Source organism: Anopheles marshallii, chromosome 3 (assembly GCF_943734725.1).
Source record: "Anopheles marshallii chromosome 3, idAnoMarsDA_429_01, whole genome shotgun sequence".
Lineage (NCBI taxonomy): Eukaryota > Metazoa > Arthropoda > Insecta > Diptera > Culicidae > Anopheles > Anopheles marshallii.
The window spans coordinates 11,658,933-11,681,687 of NC_071327.1; the positions used below are offsets into that span (position 1 = coordinate 11,658,933).

The following is a 22,755-nucleotide window of genomic DNA, read 5'->3' on the forward strand; positions in this document are numbered from 1 at the left end:
ACGGGTACAAACACACAGGCACCTGCCTCAACGAACGCATACAGTGGTAAACGGCGAGTTTGTACGCTGCTTTCCATGTGGTGCGAGCAGCATGTTTCTCCGTTTCCATGACACGTTTTCCTCCAGCGTTCTCCGAAGCATGCGCACAGTTTTGCAACTTTGCCGGCAAGGCAGCATTGCTGGGATTGAAGGAGGAAGCGCTTTGTTGACGATAAAGCACCGGAGCAAGAATGGAGAAACGTGTTTATTTCATCACATAAAGGTGGTACCGTTTTTTCCCAAATTACGCGAATAATGCGTGCCAGAGAAATTCGCGTAACTCGAATTCCCTTTATAATATCATTTATATTTAGTATTCAGTGATCGTTTTCTTCTTTTCACGTTTGATTCGCGTACTAAACTTAAATTAAAAAAGCAGATTATTTGGTTCCACCGACGGCTTCAACGCAGTAGAAAGAATAGATTAATTTTGTACGGTTTTCCCCACCATCGGTTTGAATTTGGATCCTTCGGTCGGTTATAAACGCACGCATCCAACTGTCATACGGCTAGAAAAGTCAAATACTGCGTGCCTTTGACTACCCGCCATCTGCACGGCAAATCGTCGTAGGCATAGCTTTCAGGAAGGATTTTGGAAGTGTGTTTTATCCAGCTGAATTCGCTAGGTGTGGTGCAGTGCACTGTACACACATTCCAACCGACGACACACAGTAGAACCGCCGAAGTAACAATCATTTCTACGTACTTGGCCCACGAATATTCCTCTGTACCATAACGACCAAACAAGGAACCAGTTTTCGTTTTGATATCCGGTGTTGATCGTGAATCGATTGTGGAGAAGCAAGAAATAGCCAAAGTTTGCTAGCAAGAAAGCTATGGAGGATAAGCCGAAAAAACGTGGCCGTCAACCGAAGGTTGTGCAGGAACCGAATACGATGGTTCCGATCGAGCAGGAACCCGATCAAATGCCCGTGATAGAACCGTTGAAGGCTAAGGGTGGCAAACGGAAGGTTAACGTTTCCGAAGCTGTGGCCACGGCAAAGCCGCAACGAAAGGCGGTAGAAAAGAAGTCAAAGGTAACCGCATCGGAGCAAAGTAATGGGTTGATGGAAACAAATGAACCCGTAAAAAGTGAAGAACCGGTTAAAAAGAGTCGATCGACAAGGAAGAATGTGGCTCTGGATCAACCCAACGTGGTGGTATCGGAAGAACATAAAACGAAGGCTATGCCATCAGAGGATAGCAATGGGCTATTGGAAAAGAACAGACCGGTGAAGAAGGGTCGATCGACGAAGAAGGATACGGTAGTGGAACGATCGGAACCAGTCACCACACCGGTTAAAGAACAAAAGACAAAAGGCAAGAAAATTTTTGCTAATGATACCAAACAGTCAAATGAACCGAAAAAGACAGTTGAATCTCCAATGCCTGCTAAGAGAGGAAGAGCTAAAATCGGCGCTGCGAAGCTAGCAAACAATTCGGAAGACACAGCCAACCCACCAAAACCAAAGGGACGAGGCAAAGGCAAAGGTAAATAATTGTGTTAACAATTGTGATTAATATTGTTACTAGTAATTACTGTAATAATGTTTTTTTTGTTAAGATAAAAACGATTCTGAAACTGCAGCCAAAAAGAAAGAGGAAGACGCAAAATCTCTGTCTGCTGTCGAATCAGCAACAGCGGCTCCAAAACCAAACGCAAGAGGCAAGAAGAAGGTGGCTGCTGCTGATGTTACTCCAGCTGGTGAGTTCAATCATATATCCTTTAGTGGTTAAGATTATGCACAAGATTTTCGATAGAACCTGTCAATTTTAGTAAAATTATGCACTACTTGTTCAATCATATTCCACCGTATGGTTAAGTAAACATGATTTGCTTTTGTATTTACTTAGTGGCTTCTGCACCTGAATCACCAGCAAAGACCGTAGAACTGCCCAAGCGAAACAGAACTCGTAAGACGATCGTTATGAGCGAGGGTAATTGATTGAATGTCCAACGCTTCTTATCATGAATACTAACAAACGTATATGCTGTATATTACCATCCATGTCTAACACATGAGCTTTAATTTGAAGCTCATTTCTTATTATTCTGTAATCAAACTAAAAAGGAACACATGTAGAAAAAAAACATTAATGCGCTTGAATAATTAACCCCATTAAAACACTTAGTTGCATGTTGTATGTTTTGTTTGTTCAGTTCATTGTCCATTGGTGTACAGTCGCCTGCAATACCAATCGTATAGATTTTATGTTTCGATCATAAACATACTTGTAAAATGTGGTACGAATCTTATTCACGCAGCCAATGGAGAAGCTGATGGTGCCAGTAATACTAAGAGAAAAGCTTCTGCCGTAGCATCCAATGGAGGTAAACCGCATTTAGTTGAGATACAACCATTAGCAGACCGTTAACAGTCTATTAATATTACCTAGACATTCCGACCGTAACGCAACGGAAAAGGACTAAAGCACTGGTAGACGATGCAGAGGAAGTGGCGGTACCATCAAAAGAAAAGAAAGCAAAAGTAGCTACGCAGAAAATGAACAAATGTGTCACTGATTACGGCACCATCAACTTTGCGCTTGACGAGCCCAAACCGTGGACGCTAAAAATCTCCAGCTGGAACGTGGCCGGTTTGCGCGCTTGGGTCGGCAAGGATGGGCTGGAGTATATCGAGCACGAGCAGCCGGATATACTGTGCTTGCAGGAAACGAAATGTACCGAAGATCAACTGCCAGACGAAGCGCGTCACATCAAGGGTTACCATCCATACTGGTTGTGCAAACCTGGCGGATACGCTGGTGTGGCGATCTATTCGAAAAAGATGCCCATCCACGTAGTGTACGGGTTGGGCGATGAGGAGCTGGATTCCGATGGTCGGCTACTAACGGCCGAGTACGAGAAGTTCTACCTCGTGTGCGTATACGTACCGAACGCGGGGAAAAAGTTGGTCAACCTACCGATACGATTGCGGTGGAATGAAAAGTTTCACCAGTATTTGCGCGATCTGGACGCTAAGAAGCCAGTGATACTGTGTGGCGATATGAACGTTGCGCACGAGGAGATCGATCTGGCCAATCCCAAAACCAATCGTAACAATGCTGGCTTCACGCAGGAGGAACGCGACGGGATGAGCAATCTACTTTCGCTTGGTTTTGTCGATACGTTCCGGAAGCTTTACCCCGACCGGAAAGGAGCGTACTCGTTCTGGACGTATATGGGGGGAGCGAGAGCGAAAAATGTAGGGTGGAGACTGGATTATTTCATCACATCCGAGCGACTGGTGGACAAGGTAACGGATAACATTCTCCGGACGCAGGTATACGGTAGCGATCACTGTCCCGTGACGTTGTTTTTAAACATTTAAGATATCCGCATTTTGGGTGTATTTAGTTGCTGTTTTACATTGTATTTTTCTGTGTCTTACCTTTTTTTGTTTTTCACTTTCGGATTATACGTTAATGCCGATTGCTCCGTGTAGACTCGTGTTGGTCTACCGTTGTCATTGGAAACTGTAATCCTTTTTAAAAAAAGTATCTATTTTAACCCATCAGTATCACTGCAGGACTTCAGCACTTTCGTGAAGATATTTGTTTGGTGTGTGTGCGACATAATAAATACTTTCTGTTTAGAATATGCATTTATCTTATCTAATGGAAGGATTATATAGTAATGTAATGTATAATTTCCTATTGAAAGAACTTCCTGAACTATTATACTGATATATAGAGTAAAGCAAACCTGCCTGATCACGGGTAACAATCTGCGTTTTGGCCAATGTGCCCTGATGATCTCAACTGTAAAAAGGGGAAAAAAACAACCTTTTTCAACGACTAAATTAAAAATTTGAATCTGTTCGAAAATAATGTCGCATTTGGGTCACCCTGTCATAGATCTGTCAAATGCATCGAAATGTAAACAAAAAACAATGTGAAAGTACCCGCAGTACTGAAAGCTGCGGGAGTTAAAAACTTGCTAAAATTATCAAAATACTAAGGATTTTTGTACAAGTTGGATGTAATTTTCGGGTGCAATCGTTTTTCTACTTATTAACGATGGATTATCCCCGACCATGTGGTTGCAAGGGGCGTAGAACGTGCCTTAGCTGTGAGGCCGAATTTGGCATCGTGCGAAGTGATTTCTACACCACATTTCAGGTAATGGTGAAATTCACGTTCTACTGTTTGCGCATGCATACTTTGAACGACAATGGAACTAAATCTATAACTTTTTTTTGTTTTAGAACTCCGATTCGTTTGTGTTCTGTCCGCGTTGCAGTAAAATTTATCCCGGTTGGGATTGGAAAAAGGTGCTTTCGGAGCATGCAGACACACCACAGCACGGTGGCGTGCAGGGAGAAAATTACCCGGGTGTGTACATTGATCTTGATTTTATGTCCACTGCAGATGAAGTGGATTTGTTGCAAGGTCTAGACGAGTTGCCGTGGGACATTTCACAGAGCGGTCGACGCAAGCAAAACTTCGGGCCGAAAACAAACTTCAAAAAAACGCGCCTAAGACCGGCCCAGTTTGCTGGTTTTCCAAGAGTGACCGAATTTGTTCAGCGTCGTTTTGAAATGATCCCCCTGCTGGCCAACTTTCAAACGATAGAACAATGTTCTTTGGAATATGCACCTGAACGAGGTGCCTCGATCGATCCCCACATAGACGATTGCTGGATCTGGGGCGAACGGATCGTGACGGTTAATATGCTGAGCGATTCCGTGCTAACGATGTCACCGTATCGATGTGTTGACGATAAATTAAAGTATAATCTACACTTTCTGGAACAGTACCGTGATCGTTTGCTGGGAGAGTTGATGGATGAGAAAACGATGCGTTGCCATGAACAGCGTATCGTACGGATACCGATGCCGAGGTAGATTGTTAATTTAGGTCTTAAACTAACCTTTCTTGGCCCTAAAGCTAACATTTCTAGACATTCCTTAGACGTTCGCTGTTGGTACTTTACGGATCGCCTCGTTATCAGTGGGAGCACTCGGTTCTACGTGAGGACATAACGGAGCGTCGTGTTTGTTTGGCGTATCGAGAATTTACACCGATGTATCTGCAAGGTGGCAGTGAGTTCAGTCAGAGTAAAGATATTTTGGAACGAGCGAAACAATTTTGGGATCACCGGTCAGTAACAGTGGACAGTTAATGTATCGCAGCAACAGTTTGCATGTTGCACCGTTTAACCGGCTGAAAAAAGGCTGTAAGATGCAATAGATGATTTTCGTAATTTATATTCGAAACGAAATTCCCCAGGAAAATGAGTATTTAAAGAATGGTTTACGTTAGGTTGATCGAAAGAAATTGTGATTGTAAATTTTTATTTTGTCGGTCTTTACTTCTGTATAGGAACGTGGACGGTCTATATATTTATTTTGCACTATGTTTTTACTAATCTTCGTTTGCTGTACTGGAACTAGTTGGGAAAAGCTTTTTTGGAATTCTGGGTATAAACATTAGACTACACCCATAGGATGGTTCCCGTCTTTAGCCCTCTTTAGACACGCGTGAAAGCTTTGAGCCAAACATATTTGCATTCACACGTCATAAGCGTTCGTGTATCGCTTCGTACTCTGGTAAAGTGTTATTTTATTCATAAACAAACCAACGGCCTTCAGTGAGGTCGCTGCCACTCCTGGACTGAATTTGTTGTTTTGCGAACAAACCAAAAAAAAAACCTTTCGCATTAATTACCATTAGTGTAGATGTGCTTTGCCTTGACGAAAATATGTTAAAAGTTTCATATAAAAAAAATCGTTCGAAACAGTCATGCTGTTGGTCTAACTCACAAAAGCAATTAATTTAAATAGATTATACCAAATCAGTGGTTTAGCTTTATTTTCATACTATGGACATTAATTTCATTCATTAATTCAGCGGAAGCTGATTGTATGCCACAGCTGACGTAGTTTGCGCTCCTTTCTTTTCCATTCATTGAAATCTCCACAGGTAGAGGTAAAATCCGTCAAAAATTCCGATACCAAGAGATGATTCTTTTTCCCTTTTCGAATGTGATCGTTCATCATAATTGGAGAGCTACTGCTAACGCTGAAAGAAGCTGATGACTTCTTTTCTTACTATTTAAATTAATTTCTATGCACGACGTAAAATGAATGAGCAGTATACAGTGAACAATATACAAAACCATACATTAAGAATCGATTTCATATTTTATTAATTTAAACATGTAACACATTACACAATAAACAAACGTACGCATTATATTAACACATGCTTTACTTGCTTTAGCATTAGAAACTAGACGCTTATAAAGTTGCCGCAACTATGTGAAACGGTACATTATTCTGTTTAAGTTCTACTGGAGGATTTCACGATAGGAGTAGTAGTAGTAATGGTAGAAGTAGTAGTAATTAATTGTAATGGTGTGGATAAAATGTGCTTTCCAGTGTATCCTACAGCTGCCTCCGCTCTCTCTCTCTATATTACAATTAGCCTTTCTGTTTACTTTTCATTCGGTTTCTCACTTTGCTTCCTCAACACGTTTAACACTATAAGTTCACTTGTTTTCCAATATGGAACATTACATTGATACATTCTTCAAAGAACACGATACTCGCTGCCAACCGCAAAACGGTGTAACCAGGCACCGCACGGGATCGTGCCGTGACCGAAGTGATACACCGGATGGAACTTACTTCACCCCAACGACATCCGCCGTTGTGCGATCGTTGACACTGTATCTAAGCTCTTTTGCGACGAAGGTTCAGTCTTTTTTTTTAATGATCGTCCCGTAATTAAGTCGCTCACACTCCTATCTCGCTTGGGGGATACTATCCTGCTGCCTCTGCTGCTTCCGAGATCCTTCCAAACGAACGGTTTAACACAACATATTGACTAGTTTCACGTCTGCCACTGTGGAAGGGACCAGCCTTCGCCATATTACGATTACGTAATTATTCGAGAATGAAATTCGTTCGACACTGTAGAGTTTCTCCTTTCCACTGTCCCTAAACGTCTGTCGCGCGCGATTGATTGCGCAACGCGTGAACATTCTGCTGTACGGCTTCCATCGTGCGGATCAGCTCATCGAACCCATGCAGCAGGCCCTCCTCGCAGTTACCCATCTGCCACCGGCGTCTGTGCGTAATCTTCGTGCCCGCTGGCAGTGGTAACGATTTGGCAAAGTCGATCAACCACACACCGACCTGATGATCGTCGTACACGATGAACACGCTGCTCCCAAGCACCTGGTGGTGTTGGAAAAATTCCGACTTTTCGATCAGCGTACGCATCTGACGCAAGCGCTTCAGAATGTCCTTCGCCACACTGCGCCGCCCGTTCACAAAGTGCCCCACCGTGGTCCGTATCTGATGATCGTTCTTGATCGTCTTCAGATCGGTGACCGGCGAGCAGCCGCGCATCTTCAGCGCTTCGATGCGGAAACCTTTCTCCTGTGTCGATGACATGTTCTCGCGGAACAGCATGTACCGCAGCTTGGTGATCGCCTGTTGTGCGTGTTCTTCTGCGGTCGGTGCGTTCGGATCGACGGCGATCATCTTTTTGTACAGATCCTCCCGCAGTGCGGTGTTGCTCACTTCGCTTTCCGTGAACGTCCGGAAGCCCATCTTGATGTCCATCACGTTCGGTTCGACGAAACCGTGCAGCATGTTGTGCAGCTCGATGAAATGTTCACCACCGACCTGGTGCACGCCGAGAAACTTTGGGACGACCTTGAGGGCGTGCGGGTCCACCATTAGCTGGCGGTAGGCGAGTAGCTCTGTATCGGATGGGCCAGAAATGCGCTTTCGCACGATACCGTTGGCCATAGGGGCAATGCTGGAAAGAGAGGAACATTTGAGGGTAAATATTAGTGATTGTTCGTACATTTGGAAGTTTTTCAAAAATTTTCGAGAAGACTCTTGACATTTGCTGTGACTCATGCAGTCGCGGTTTGGGATGAATTAGTCATCCTATGAACCGATCAAAATGTTACGTCCGTATTTCCAAGAATTAGTGCAGTGATTCATTCTAAGCTATTGTTCTAACGTATTGTTTGCTTTGAGACGATTTTTAGTCACGCCGGACACAATCCAGCTGACATTGATTGGAGGTCCAGTTCTAGTCGCGATTGATTGAAAGGAGTCCCTAACTTAGCGACATTAATGAATGGATCTCAACTTATTTATATCTTCCTCGTCTAAATTTAAACTACCAAAAGTTAAAAAAGATTCCATGATCCAAAATGGTTGGAGATCTCTTTTCAATTCCATTCTATCTACCTTCCAGGCGTTTTAATCATTAGCGATCATGCAAACTGTTTGCCAACGAATGACTCCACTCCACTGGGCTTGCTATTCTATCCCTCGGTTCGGCAGCGAAATTGGAAACTAAATGGGAAACATTCATCCACCGTTCCGCTACAGCACTCATCTGGCAAGGGAAACGCTAAATGTGCCCACGGTTTCACACCACGACGACGCACCGGCATAACGTCTGGTTGCGAAATGCCAGTCAACTCGCCATCACGCCTTGACGTCATCGGTCGCAACCGAATCGGATTGGCCTGTGGAGGATACGTTACGTATACGTATAAGTTAGCATTTTTGTCACACTTTTGCGTTGTTTGCCATTGCCTCTGGCTCATGCCATGTAAACTGCACGCTTTGCTCTGGTGCCTATGAAAAGGCGCTGTGAGAATACCTTCACAAAATAATGCGCGAGGGGGGACCACAGATGACGTACGTGTGGACGTGTGTTTCGTGTGTTACGGTACGAGTCCAAACTGGGTGGCTTCCTTGGCGAAATGTTCGGCCCATTCCTTGACACGAGCGGCCGAGTGTGTCCACACGGGTTAGTTTTGCTTCTAGCTGACCTTGTCTCGCTGAGTGATGTGCGAGCTGAGTTCCGACTAGACGGCGCCCAGCACGTCACGGCCTAGGGGCCTCGTACTACTACTTTATCACCGAAGAAGTTATGTCTCAAACGGCCCGGTTTGCAAAGAAGCAGCAATGCGCCGAACGACTTATCAGCTGTTTGCATTTGCGCAATCTCACAACAAACGTCCAGGCCTGCACAAACGGGGACAGAACGGTTCTGCCAATCCGGCGAAGGAACGATGGATTAAATATAGCATTTCACAATCAATCAATCAAACGCCCATCGCATCAAGGGTTCCATCGGATCAGCGTTATATCCAACAACATGTCCATCAGCAATCGCCGGTCGCGGTCCGAGTTAATTCGGTTGATTCCTTACCTTTTGGGATGGCCGGAAAGTTGTAGCCATCCGGGAGGTACTGTCGGGGCGTTACATTCCAACAGGACGGGACTGGCGGGTGCACTGAGCTCGAGCGCGTTCTGGAAAGATACAAAAGAGCACTGTTGAGATGGTTGTGAAAGAATAAAAAAAACAACGTTTTCATCACCATGAAGTTGAGCCAGAATTCTAATTAGAATTCCCCTTGAGCACCAACAAACAGGTGGTATTGTGGAGCTAACACAAGATGAAGTCGAAATGAAATGGGCATTATGCGTTGGGTGTCTCCTCCAAGTCTCGTCCAAGTCCCTCGGTGATGAACGTTAGATTAGATATGGCCGCCCTACTGCCGCCGTAAACCACCTCCTATCTATCTTTGCGCAAAGGTGCGATAGCGTCCAGATATTCCGTAGACGAAGGCGCATATTTGGAGCGGCAGAGTCTTGAGGCTATGTGTCGGTGCGTTTGTTTGCTGTTGGGTCGGGGTGGAATTCTCACTCGTAAAACTATGGTCCATCACGATCACCGAAAGATGGCCTTGCTGATATCCGGTAAAGGGGGCATTCTTGAAGATCGTCGTAAGCACGTGTACACGGTGATCGTGGCGCTAGAACCACCGTCAACTGTGAGTTGAAATGGAGGAGTTTGGATAGCGGTACACACTGGAACACAAGCTCGTTCAATGGCTGGCGTAAAGGCTCATTCCCTGTAGTACAATGTTTGTTCGGTTCAAGGACAAAAGATGCAGGAAGAATTTCTAAACTTCAAGGAATCTTAAATTTACCATCATCAATTTTACCATTGATGATTCATCTGCATGCTTGGAATCTTCAGGTTTGGAATGTTTTCTCTATAGCTAGACACAAACACAAAATATTACATCAAAGTACGATCTCACATCCATATGGAACGCATCAGCGTAATGGTGCGTAACGAAACTTATTTTCGTCCAACCATTCGGTGGCCATATTTTTTTTTCCGGCCCAAACGTATCGACTGCCGGTAGATAATCGCAGGTGGATTCAATTAAACACTCGTAACGACCGATACACCGTTTATGGTGAGGGGGCCCGCATTATAAACAAACGAACCGGTACGATGGTCCACTACCGGGCGGTACGGAAGATGGAAGTGTTTGTAGTTCAGACCACCGTATGGTCGGTATGGTTCATAATCTCTGTGCCCAACCTACAGTTAATCGCGACCGTTGGCAAAGCATCGGATCGCGTGCACGGGCAACGCAACAAGCGCAGTGCGTGGCCTTTGCCGAAGAAAGTGTACGACCACTTTGTACAGGGTTCTGTTGAGGTCGGTTGCTTTTGCAGCGCTGAAAACTAACTATCCGCACACCATGAATAATTTACCCTTCTGCCACCACGGTTTTGAGTTGTGGTGGAAATAACAAGCGCACGAAACTGTAGCGCATTCCAATTCTCGGCCGATCACCGATTATCTACGGACGGGGCAGGCTCGCCGTACCGCTACATCATTGACGTCATTGGGGCGAGAGCTTGCTGTATCTCGGCCGTTTTCCGTCCCGTACTGCGGAAACCTTCGCATGGGTTTCGGCCAATCGAGCTAGCGAATTTACCACTGATACGGGGTTCAGTGACATGTTCTACTTCCGCTTAGAATCAGCCCAGCAGATCTTCCAGCCAAACACGAACCAATCTTGCGACTTCCCTTTCGTATCGATCGATGACGAGCCTTCCTGTCCCGTTTTTCTACTGCAGCCACTGTGCATTTAGGTAGTTTGCCGGTAGGACCATCTGACGGGTGCAATGTAAACGTGTACTTACACACCACCTACACCCCCTTGCTCTACAACTCCACCACAACGCTTGACACTATCTTGACACTAACCTTTCAGGTGGCTTTCAGTGAGCTCGCGGTGTTGTCCGGGGGGTCTCCTGCCATTTAATATACCGTGTGCGTGTAACGTTTTTCTTGACTCCACCGAACCGGTGTTCGTAAGTCCGGTGTGTATCTCTTCTGTCTCACTCTGCCAAATTCACGACCGGTGCCGAGCCGGTCCGCGATTGACGTCAAACGGACGCGGACCTATCGGTTGGTACATAAAATGTCGTATTCGACGTTGTTCTTTTTTTTGTTGTTTTGTTTCCCTTGTTCCCCACCGTTTTATAAAACAGCTCACATGCTCGCACGCCACCGAACTTCTGCCATCTTTATCCCTTTCCATTTGTAGCAAACCACTAAAAGGCTTGACAACAAAATCAGGGAGAAGGTTAGAAGGAAGGTTGGGCTAGAATATGGGAGTTGTGGTTCGCATACGAAGGATAACTCGATCGGTAAAAGGGCCTCCTTCGGTAGACCTTGGAACTTAGATATACCGGTGATTGGTATGCATATGAATCAAATAGGTGAGATAATAAAGTCCCACTACAGAGGAATGTCTGAACTCTCGCGTTGGTTACATATCGAAGCTACTGCTGCAGAGTTCCACTTCGCTACCGCTACTCTCTTCGACATCCCGTGCAGATCCGGCAGAGTTTGTTTTTGCCATAATGTGCTGCCATAAGTAAGCATGATCATTAGGTTCTGGAGCGAAAAAAAAAAAATGGGTAAGATCGGCGCTGTTAGCGTGTAAGCGTTCTAATGGAGGTGATTTATCAATCCACCTTCCCCGCGGTATACACGGATGTCTTGTTCAGGTGATGAGCGATGGTGTGTTGTTACTCATCCCGCATCTCGTTCTACCGGTGGGGAATATAAATCACCTACACTAATTGCTCACCAAAGCCACGCAAGGGTGGGAACGTAAGCTTGCGGTAGACGCGAAATGGAAGCTCCCTACACAAATGGATCAGGGTGATGACTTCAACGCTTGTTGGCAAGTTTTTTTGTTTGTCGTTGATGTATTGTTTGGGTGCACAAGTAATGAATCAGCTCCAGGAAAGAAACGAGCTGTGGATGAGTGTGGACGAGGATGTCACATTAAGTGCTTGGAGTTGTTACATTCTCCCGGAACAAATAAGAATTGCTTGTTTGGTGGGGAATGTTGTGGGGTTGCGCATTATGAGTCTAAAATTGACAGTTACTATGATTGAATAATTTGCTAGATTGTTAACCTAATCAAAGCAATCCACAGAAAAATCAGCTCAGTTGTCTTCCAAGGCGTGCTGTGTTCCAGTACATATTTTAATACCTAATTTCGTGATGATTCTACTACGCCCCTCCTGGTTAATCATCAAAAACCTACACGCCTAGCTGGCACTTGGAAACAAACGACCAGCACGGGCACATTCTAGCTCAATTTGGGCAAAGTGATTTGCGTACGTTCAAATGGACATTAAAAACCAATCCACATAGACGTATTCACTGCAAAACGAATGCATTAGCAACTTGTTGTTTGTTGTTGCCTGGCCACACACATACTGCTCCAATCGAAATCCACCCGGGGACTCGCGGGTTTGATAAGAGACACCCAAAATTGAAAAGCCAGGAGGCCCGTTCGACTGCCGCTACTCGACCGGAGGCATGGCAGCAATTAGATGTGGGCTCACTACTGGTCGCATTTGAAAGTCGTTCCCTGATAACACTGATTCCACCGAACAATTGACGTCACTCACCAGGGGGACCGGTGCGGAATCAAGCCGCGGAGTGTTTTCCTGCTTTGCTGATGTTGCTGCATTGTATCCAAACAGTGCCTAGCGGCCGGCTACAGCTAATCTAGCTAATCCACCCGCACGAGTGCTAACCTTGCTATCAGACGATGCGATCGAGGCGCGAGGCGACTTGGGTCAGGGGGCGCATCGCGCTGCTCGCTGTGTTGTTTCGAACCGATTTAAACTCACATTAATGCTTAATTAAATCAAAACATTCGCTCTCGTTATGAGTGGTTGGACGTGATTACCGCAGGTCAAACATTGATGGCGCTCACAACGCCATCCTTTAGCGAAAGTTTCGAAGAAGTTCCTGGCCATGATAGTGTGTTGGGTATTTCTGAACGAATGTTTGATTATATTATTTTGATTCATTCATTTAGAATTTGAATCTCTACTTCAAACATTCATGAATCATGCCAGATTTATGACCTCTACCTATGAGCTGCCTATGAACAAACTGTCTTTTGAGAATCGATTTCTGATTTGAATGTTTCCTCACTAAAGAACCATATGAATGACTTCTCTCAAAAGATTCATTAAGCACAACACTTCCAACACAACTGATTCCGATCGTGCACGGGTTGGGGGGGAGCATTATGCAGTTTTACGCACGCTACGCACTGTACATTTCACGTCAATCACGGATGACGTCTGCGGATGGTTATCCGTAAGCGCACAACCCGAAGGGTGAGATAGTTACGCCTGCGAGCTATTTTTAATTAATGCCCTATTGTTAGATGCCACCACCGGCTGCTTCGCAGGGCGATAACAATGGTTCATAATGTGTAGCGAGTAAACCCCGCCATGGATGCGTAGCTCAAGCGTGCAAAAGGGTAAGCCCGTGGACCGACAGTCTTGATGATCTGTTTGTTGTGATTCGTTTTAGTACTCCACACGTAAAACCGGAGCACCTATCGCTCTCGTACAACCGCGCATAGGCATATTTGATGGGGGTCTCGACCCAAACGGCGAACCGAACACGAGCCAACTTCACGCAGTTGATCGACCTTAGCGACTGTGAGACAGATCGGCCAAGTGGTGGCGCCGTTTTTCGGATGCACGGCGTTGCCAACGGCTACCGGTGATCTTATCATGCGTGACGACGTTTCCTTACTGTTGAAACAGGCGGTCAAACCTGTGTCGATCGCGTTGACTCGTTTTTGTTTCGTTCTATTTGCTTACCCTTTTGGGGAGGTTGTGTTTGTCGCGATGTGTTTTTCTAGCATGCGCAAGCAAAATAAAGATCTTAAAGCGGTTTTTTTCCTGGGGATCTCTTAAATTTGAAGAATCTGTAGAGCGCTTGCGGTGTTTGTGCTCACATCGTCAAGATCACGGTCATTCGTGGTGAGAACGGAAGTCACTCGGTAGACGTACTGGTGAGCGACCATTAATAAGTTTAAGCTTTTCAAGCAAACGATGTGGAGAACCATTCGGATAGTTTTTGTGGGGTTTGTTCTGTTGAAAAGGCCTCAACATGCAGGAAGTTTGTATACCGACAAATAGGAACCAAATCGTCCAATGTCCGATGGTTCAACTCCATATAAAAATGGTCGTTAATTTGAGGTTCAAGTGAATCGATCCAAACAACAGCTCATGTTCGCCGATGTTCGTACCGGAGGCTCTTCTGGGTGGTCCGGTGTGCACATGCACCGGACACGCTGTGGACGCTCAATTCTCCAATAACCAGCGGACATTAGACCAATCACCACACGAGTCCGGGTAACGATTGCACCGCAAACCACGTCAGTATTTCTATTAATTAAATCATAACCGTGCGCAAAACGACTGATCCGACTGCCGCTATTCGCGTGCGCAAAAGCCCGCGGTGTTAAGGGCAGGCGTCTTTCCGCACACACTGCTGGGGCTGGGCGTGTGTACGCGCGCACGTCGCCATCCGCTCATAAGTGTCACAGACCGCACGCCCCTTTACCCGGGCAGGCGAAACAATGCACCGTATGCTAATTGAGGGTAATTCAGATAAATTACAGCCAGGGATTAATGCGGGCGAAAAAGGGTTTTCGCGTCTCGGTGGGCTCCCGGCTCCGCGGTGTCAATTGGTCGTTGTTGGCGACCCTGCCCCCGCCCCGCGCGGCTGCTATTAATCGCGTGCGCTTACGGCCGAACCGTGCGGCCACGCGGTGGGTCCTTTTCCGGTGGGAAGGTGGCAAAGTGAAAGAGCAATTACGTGACCCGAGACACCCGAGACATGACGTGTGGCCCTGGTTTGCGCTTCTTGGTCACGTTCCGGTACAGCACGGCACGGGTTGTAATGCGTTTTTTTGCAAGTGTGGTGACTTAAATTATAATCATCATCTTCTAAATGGTACCCGTAGGATCTGGCTGGAGGTTAACAGGGCGGTCGGGATGATCGGGGAGGTATGCGGAAGTCTACCGTTCGGGGGGATGATCTTCACACCTGAGCATTCAATACATGTGCAGGATAATGATTGCTCGTAAGATCTCGTGGAACTAATCACAAAATGTTCTGTTAGGGTCTTTAACACGAGATCTACAGCTGACCTTGCCTCAACTTCGTGTACTTTTACATGATCCTCCAAATGCTGCCAATGCGAAACAAGATCTTGCTCGACTGTAGCATGTGTTTTGTATCGGTTTCATCGGCAAGCAGTAAACGTGACAGACGAACCGGTGCCCGGTGCCATCCACTAGCAGAGTCATTCACTGCATTCAGGTAAAAGTTGTTACTTTTCCAACGGCCACGAAAGTGGGACAACCGCGTTTGCTGCCACGAACGTACAATGCCAGACGCTTGGACGATCACCGCAGCCCGGGAATGCGGACGTTCGTCTGATGACGCACTAGGTTCGTAGTCGCTTTACACCTCGCGGCACCAGAGGAGACGTGCTTTTTTGTCACTTCTTGGGGATTCATTTCACTTTTTTCCTCGCGCTCCATTGAAATGGCAACCGTCGTGCGTGCCTGACGGTGTTGTGTGTGTGTGGGGGGGGGGAAAGAAACTCCCATCCGGTATGGTGCATACTCATTTTCGAAGCATCCGGATCCGGGGGGAAGCAGCGAAAGTTCGGCGGGCGTTTGAAGTTTCAGAGATAAATAAGCGATCAGTTGACTGCAATCGGTAATTTCTCCACGGCCACTAATCCACCATGCTTCCCCCGTTTTTGCACAACTGTTTAGTTTGCCTTGTGCCGCAAGCGTACAGTGTACGATCGCACCCGCGTAATGAACCTTCTCCTTGACGTCAGTGCCGGGAGCATACCGGATGAGGCGTTGCCGTGCCGTCGGACGTGGAAGGGTACACAGGCAGCAATGAACTCTCCCATCGTCATCGGTACCAATGCTAACGAACTTGCCGTACGAGCGATTCCATATGGTGAAGAAAAAGGCAAATCTTTAATAGGCGGCAATGTAGTAAAAGCATCCTCCCCAACCTCCTATCTGCACCGGACTTGGGATGGGCGGCGTGGGTAAATGGAAGGAGAAGGTATAGGTAACGGGTGAATAATTAAAGTCCAATGTCTTCAGTTGCGTCTTTCGCATCGGTGACGGTGACCCCGACAACGATGTGTTGACATTCCGGTATATAAACACATTACGGATGCATCACACAGCACCGCAACCGTTAACGGCCCACGATATGGCGGTGGCGTTGCTTTGCCACTTCTGTCGCCGTTGCGTGAATCGAGCGCACGCACACGATCATTGTCGCAACCGCGTGGCCATACACCGCTGGTAGTGCGAAGATGAATTATAATACGGCCCCCGAACAGACGTCAGATCCTCCCTGGACCGAACTGCACGGAGCGGAGTGACCACGATCAAAGGTTTCTATCGGATGAAGCGATCTTGCTGATGACCATTTCGGCAGCATTGACCAAACACGGAAACACGTTTTTACGGCTGCCGTAATCATGTGCGGTGCACGATTGCTTAAAACGGCAAAATGACAGTGGGCGCACAAGATGATCTCTCCTTGGGAAGGCCTAAATGGCCCAATTTTGGGCAGTGTGTTCTAGAACAATGGTTTCCATTGAACGATCGATCTGCGCACGCAACCAGACGGTTCTGAGTAGTTCGAGCGTGGTAAACATTCTTGGGAAGACTACGATGGCCACATCAGTCATCAGCGCGACCGGGGGTGGGTGGTGGACATGAAGCAATAGGCATGTGGTAAAACGACACTGAACGAGGAGGCCATGCAATTTCGTCAAACGTTTCCGTGCGGTGCTACGCTAGATCGCAACCAGCGCTGGACGCACGTAAAGTGCAGCCATTTGCTTGCGTTTGCAGTTCGCAGTTTTGCGTTTCCTTCGCATCGAGTTGTCGCGTCCAAGGGCCAGGATGTTGTGGCACCGCGCACTCGCCGGTGCCTTGGAAGCGTTACGCGCGAAGCACGAAACAATAAATTGCAAAATGTCAGCATCGACAGCAGAAGCGGCGTGGTGGTGTAGCGCATGAATTTTAATGGTTTCCGTGGCCCTCATTCCAAAGCACCATTGGCTGTCGGCCACAGCTTCAGTCAGTCAGTCAGTCACACGGTCGAGTTGAATGTCGGGAGACGAACATGATCCCTGTCACGGATCGTCGGTCGTGTGTGTATGTGTAGGTTGTCTCCTTTGCCTCGCGAAGCCCTTTATCTACTACGCGCCTTACAAGGCCACCAAAGGGGGAAGAGACGCTACGGAACTGGAACTGTTTCAATGTTCCGACTTTGGGTGACAGGTGCAACAACATCAAACAAATGTGAATCATTTCGGTGCGCGGTTAGGTGATCAACACTTACGATTGCAAGAAAGCTGAGCAGCGATTTGTTGGCATTGGCCGTTGGCACTCCCTGGTCGACCAGATACTCCGTCGCGGTACGTTCTGCTTCGATATTCTGTAACGAGATTGGGGGTGGGAAGGGAAGGTAAAGACATATTAGTGTTACCATTCAGCACACAGCCAGGGTCGGACGGACAGACAACTGTTTCAACAAAACGGACCGATTGAGCGCTTTCATATCTGAATCTGTACCACAATCTCGTACCATAATATTACTGCGGGGAACCACGTACAGACACACACACACACACTCGGGAAACGGTGCAAAGGTGCATGCGATTCCGAAAGGCGTTGGCAACTACGTGTTTGGAACAAAAACTATTTATAAGTGAAGAAAACTTCCTCCCATTAGGCACTATTCACTATCGATCTAATAATCGGCCTCGCGTACGAAAACGAAACTTTGGTGCCAACTACGCGTTGCCTTACGGCGTGGCGTCCGTTTCTTTGGTGCTCCAATAATGACAGCGGCTTGTTTTGATGGAGCTTCACCAATTTCTAACCCTGTTTTACCTGGGCAAAGTGTGAAGCATTTAACACAAAGAACGAACAGATTGATTTGAGCCATTTCTGATGGTGTGCGTTCCTTGATTGTGCGGTGCTGGAACACACCACCTGCGTTATCACGCATGTTGAATACATTTGTAGGTGTGTGTTAAATTCGGTGTCCGATGAACAGAACATGTGTCAGTATTTTACGCAAGATCGACTTAAAACAAAATCGATCAATGAGAAAGGTGTGAGTGAAATGAAGATGAAATTATGTCACATCAACGCGATGTTCGTGATGATTTGATTGATCTCAGGTCGATCCACCCACCACCCCCGCATGATCATCGACCAATGAAAGTGAATTGATAGACAGAGAGAAAAAACCGCAGCCTCCAACCACGGATCGGTGACGATCTCACCCACTCATGGCGACCTCCGGCATAACAGAAAACTAATCGTCGATCATCTCCGATCGGCAACGGACGATTTAGCGCGACAAAACCGCAAAACATGATGTAAATGCGGTACCGAATGCGATTGAGTAATGTAAACCCGAAGGGAGCAAATAACAACTGAGTGTGGTCGTGATCGATTGGTAGTTCGACCTGATCGCCAAGTGGTACAGGGACGGTGGAATGAAACAGCTTCACTGTTTCACCAATTCCGATACAACAGATCGGCCTGAGTCATCATCGTCATCATCGTAACTCCGCTGTTCGTTTCCGTTCGCGCCATTGGGTCTGATGTTTCCTATCCAGACACTATCCCTCAGCACCAGCACTTTGCTGGTTTGCTCTCAAACTAAGCGCTCAAGGACATACGCCGTATTCAAATGCGTTAGCGAAGAATATTGATACGAATGGCGGTGTTGGTGCGGTATGGTAATTAACAAACGCGGGACTCGCCGCTGGCAAAACCAACAGTGTCAGGTGGTCGATAATTAGGCCCTGAAGGTGATGATCATTCTGGTTCTTTGGCTGTCGGATGAATATATAGTCAGACAGTTTCCCGGTGGATTACTTTGTTGAACCGCATGATGCCGAGAGAGAGAATTAGTAATGGTGGCTCAGGGGCACCGGAATACGCAATGGCGCCAACGATTAGAATACATCCAGATTTTAATTAGAAAAATAGAACCCTTCGTGGATGGAAAATATGTATATGTTTCTTTCGAACAAGTCTACTTTGCAGAGGAAGTACCAAAGAGTCATAACTCACGGTCTTGGGCTGTTGCAGGAGACTTCTAAACCGCTCACGGTCGAGTGATGTCGTCAGCCAATCCATAATTGCGATCATTCTGGCGGAAGCATCAACGTCATCACTCCATCTCAATTTGGGCCCACCACGCCTCCTCTGTCCATTGTGGACGACCTAAAAGAACATTACCGGGTGGATCGTCCGGTATCATTCTCATGACGTGACCAGCCCACCGGAGCCTGACGAGTCTAATCCGCTGTACGACTGTGAGTTCGTCGTACAGCTCTTGGAGCTCGTCATTATAGTAGCTCCTGCATTGTTCTTCCAAACAGGCTGGGCCAATTCCTTCTGAACATCTTCTCGAACGCAAGAGTCATACTGCTGATATGAATCTTATGGCCCTGAGTAATGTTAAACTACCTTACTTTCAGGTTTCATTAATGAAGTTTCGAGATATTCAGGGTTACCGTCATGATCACACTAATTAGCACTGTTAATGCCATTTCCTGCTCCCAAAACCCAAACAAACCGGAGGGCCATGTTTTGTGATGAGAGTTGTTAGTTTTCATAACAACTCTGCAACAGCAGTTGATCGTTGATTGTTTGGCTTGTACTTGGTACGCGCGTGCGGACAACAACCATCCAGGCGTGCTTATTATTGTTACGACCGATGCACACGAGATGGTTTCGCCTGAATGGCACCAGACTGGCATTCATCTGTATTGCAACCGAAAGCCTCTCGCAGCACGCCCGTCCCCGGTCGGGGACATCAATTTCCACCATGATGAAGGGAAACATAAAGAAGAAAATTATACCGCGAACGGTGTAGGCATGACCTCAGACCCCGGCGCATTCAATCACATGTGAGGCACTCTTGCACGTGTGGCTGACGTCAATCTAACCGGGCGCTCGACGCTTGCGCCTTTAAGTTGTAGTTTTTTTTTTATTCGGACACAGAACTACTGCTCTTTGCCCCAGCTGTACGGTAAAATCGGGCAAGTGAAAGAAGCCGTTCCACTACATTGTCCAGATCAATGACATAGTGCTAACGTCACCTTACCCGATACCGCAGAACCGGATGTAACCGGTTCATTTGATGGACGGTATCGGACACGATCGGTTTGCGCAGCAGCCGGTAGGCACCGTGTGTGCTATTGGAATCCGGTCCGCATCCTAATCGGATCCGTCAATAAGCTGTGTACAGACGGTTTAGCAGCCTACGAAAATGCTTTGTCTATTGGTGGAGTGGACATGCCGAGTCCACCTTGTCCCCCATGGAGCCAATCGCTAATGGAGCTTTATCCGGGATACACATCGGTCGATACCGGTGACCGGAGCGGCGGCCAGAGATGCGTATCAGAATCGGCACACTCTGTTCTGTAACGAGTTATAGCCGCCATCCGTAATGATTGAACGGAATAGCGACGCCGTCATAACCATCGTCATCAGACGCTAATTTTACTCCGCGCCTCGTTAGCAGCCCGCAATGTTAGCATTGTGCAGGCCCAGTACTGTTTGCAGTTACTATTTTAGCGTGAAGCTGTGAATGGGATGTACATCCAGACAGGTTCACGAAGCAGCAATTGCGTTTCAGAAGTTGGTACGCAGAGAGAAACTCTTTAAAAAAAAGGTACAATAACCTTAATTACCGTCCACCATGACGTATGGTTGGAATTTGGAGCAAGTCAGCGTAGGCACGTGAACATTACACCAGCTGGAGGTGTATTGTTTCAGATTTAGCATGATGGTGGCTAAACGTAATGATACCTCATCAATTCAGCAACTTCAGCATGGCTACGAACCGGACTCCCTTCCTGGCCGATGCCGAAGGCAGAAGTGGCAGAACATTTGCATATTCTTCATAAAACCCTGAACATGACGATGGTGCTGCTGACACTGCTGACGTAAACCGACGTCAAAATGGTATAGTTCCAAGCTGACCGTGAAAAGTGTCATTGACAAGTCTCTATCCTCCACTACAGGTATGTTCCAGCCGCGTACAAGATGCTGGTGGGTCAACATTTTTCGGCCTCGGTTGAGAAGAGACGAGCCCATCGGATCGGCGCATCCGATTACCAAGATACATAATAATGGTGGACAGCAACTTAAGCCAGCTCTTTACGTCATATAACACTCCTCGCTGGAGACCTTGGAAGATTGGACCAAGTTCTTTGGGAGTGGGAAATGGGAGGATCTAAAAGGTGATCATCTCCTTCAGTGATCAAGTGGGAAAGTCCAAGGATGGTGCAAACTGGAACTGAGCACAATTCTGCTCTGCTTGGAATTCGCCGTACGTGAACAAGCTCATAAAACCCAACCCGCACAGGTGATCGTCGATGACGCCCGATCATGATCGCACTAAAAGAAAATGCAGGATAGACACTAGGAAATGAAGTGTTTTATTTGCTTGTTGTTATTGGTGTGCATAAATTGGACACGCCCGAGAAAGCCCCAAAATACCTTTTCATTGAAGATTTTTTTATGACTTCCTTATCACATACACACGCACGCACAGCTCGTTGTGAGTGTCTTCGAAAGGGGGATAGATAAAAAGTCAACGGTGCGCATCATCACGTGAAAGGATTGCCTTCACTGTTTTATGGACACTTTGAGCTAGAACCGATAGACTTTCAAGGTGTTTTAGTGCACCGGCATTTGACGTTATTACCCAAGCGCCATTTAGTTTGGTGCTATAATTTGGTGGCATATGCGCGAAAACTGAGGGAAATGTACTACGCGAGGGACTTCCAAGGTACTTACCGAGTTCTTGGTGCCATTGTCTAGTATTAGCATTTTGAGCAGCGTGCGCTTGAGGCCATTGTTGTCGATACAGGAAAGACGAAACTTGTCACTAGTCCATCCTGCCATGGTGAGAAATATGGAAGAAGTCATACCGTGCTGTCACACTTTGTCGCAACAAATGTGAACGCAACGACGGTAATGACGGGGAGTATTGCCTCTTGCGCCCGGGAAGACTTTCAACTCGCTGACTCGATGTGATGATGTTGAACCCTCTCCACCTCTCGCAAAAGCCGTTCCAACTAGCGCGTTAATGTGTTACTACCCCCCTTGGGTGTTTGCAGGCACGCGCCCCGAAATGGAGTTGTTTTTGTTTGCACGAAGTTATGGAATGTGCAAATGGGCGGCAGTTGACCGTGTTCTCGTTAGACCTGTGCCTTAGACGAGCCGCGTAGCGAAACAGGTTCCCTTCTGACCGTTTACAATTTGTTACGTGGGACGTCCTCGATATTCAATCCTCTTAGTTACGCTTCTTTCACTCTGGGGGCGGTTGGAGATGCCGGGGTGCTGCACTCGCTGTTGTAAGCAAACGGGGAACTCGGTGTAAAATAGCTAAACCCTTTTTTTTACCGTAGGGATCGCTTGATAGCGCCAGAGCAAACTTCAA

The 22,755-nt window shown here is 46.7% G+C and overlaps 3 protein-coding genes across 3 annotated transcripts; 2 read left to right on the forward strand and 1 right to left on the reverse strand.

Annotated features, from left to right (window-relative positions):
* Positions 1-875: 875 nt before the first annotated feature.
* On the forward strand, positions 876-3,371 carry LOC128715156 (recombination repair protein 1). Its single transcript, XM_053810037.1, has 5 exons — positions 876-1,530; positions 1,604-1,744; positions 1,894-1,977; positions 2,306-2,371; positions 2,437-3,371. The coding sequence occupies exons 1-5, from the start codon at positions 876-878 to the stop codon at positions 3,369-3,371; spliced, it is 1,881 nt and encodes a 626-aa protein (XP_053666012.1).
* Positions 3,372-4,059: 688 nt separating this feature from the next.
* LOC128711986 (alpha-ketoglutarate-dependent dioxygenase alkB homolog 4) lies at positions 4,060-5,164 on the forward strand. The gene is made up of 3 exons (XM_053806879.1): positions 4,060-4,161; positions 4,248-4,882; positions 4,954-5,164. The coding sequence occupies exons 1-3, from the start codon at positions 4,060-4,062 to the stop codon at positions 5,162-5,164; spliced, it is 948 nt and encodes a 315-aa protein (XP_053662854.1).
* A 1,819-nt stretch (positions 5,165-6,983) lies between these two features.
* LOC128711932 (inositol-trisphosphate 3-kinase A) lies at positions 6,984-22,241 on the reverse strand. Its single transcript, XM_053806823.1, has 4 exons — positions 22,110-22,241; positions 17,620-17,715; positions 9,232-9,332; positions 6,984-7,812 (listed from the first exon to the last, which is right to left on the reverse strand). The coding sequence occupies exons 1-4, from the start codon at positions 22,239-22,241 to the stop codon at positions 6,984-6,986; spliced, it is 1,158 nt and encodes a 385-aa protein (XP_053662798.1).
* Positions 22,242-22,755: the final 514 nt, after the last annotated feature.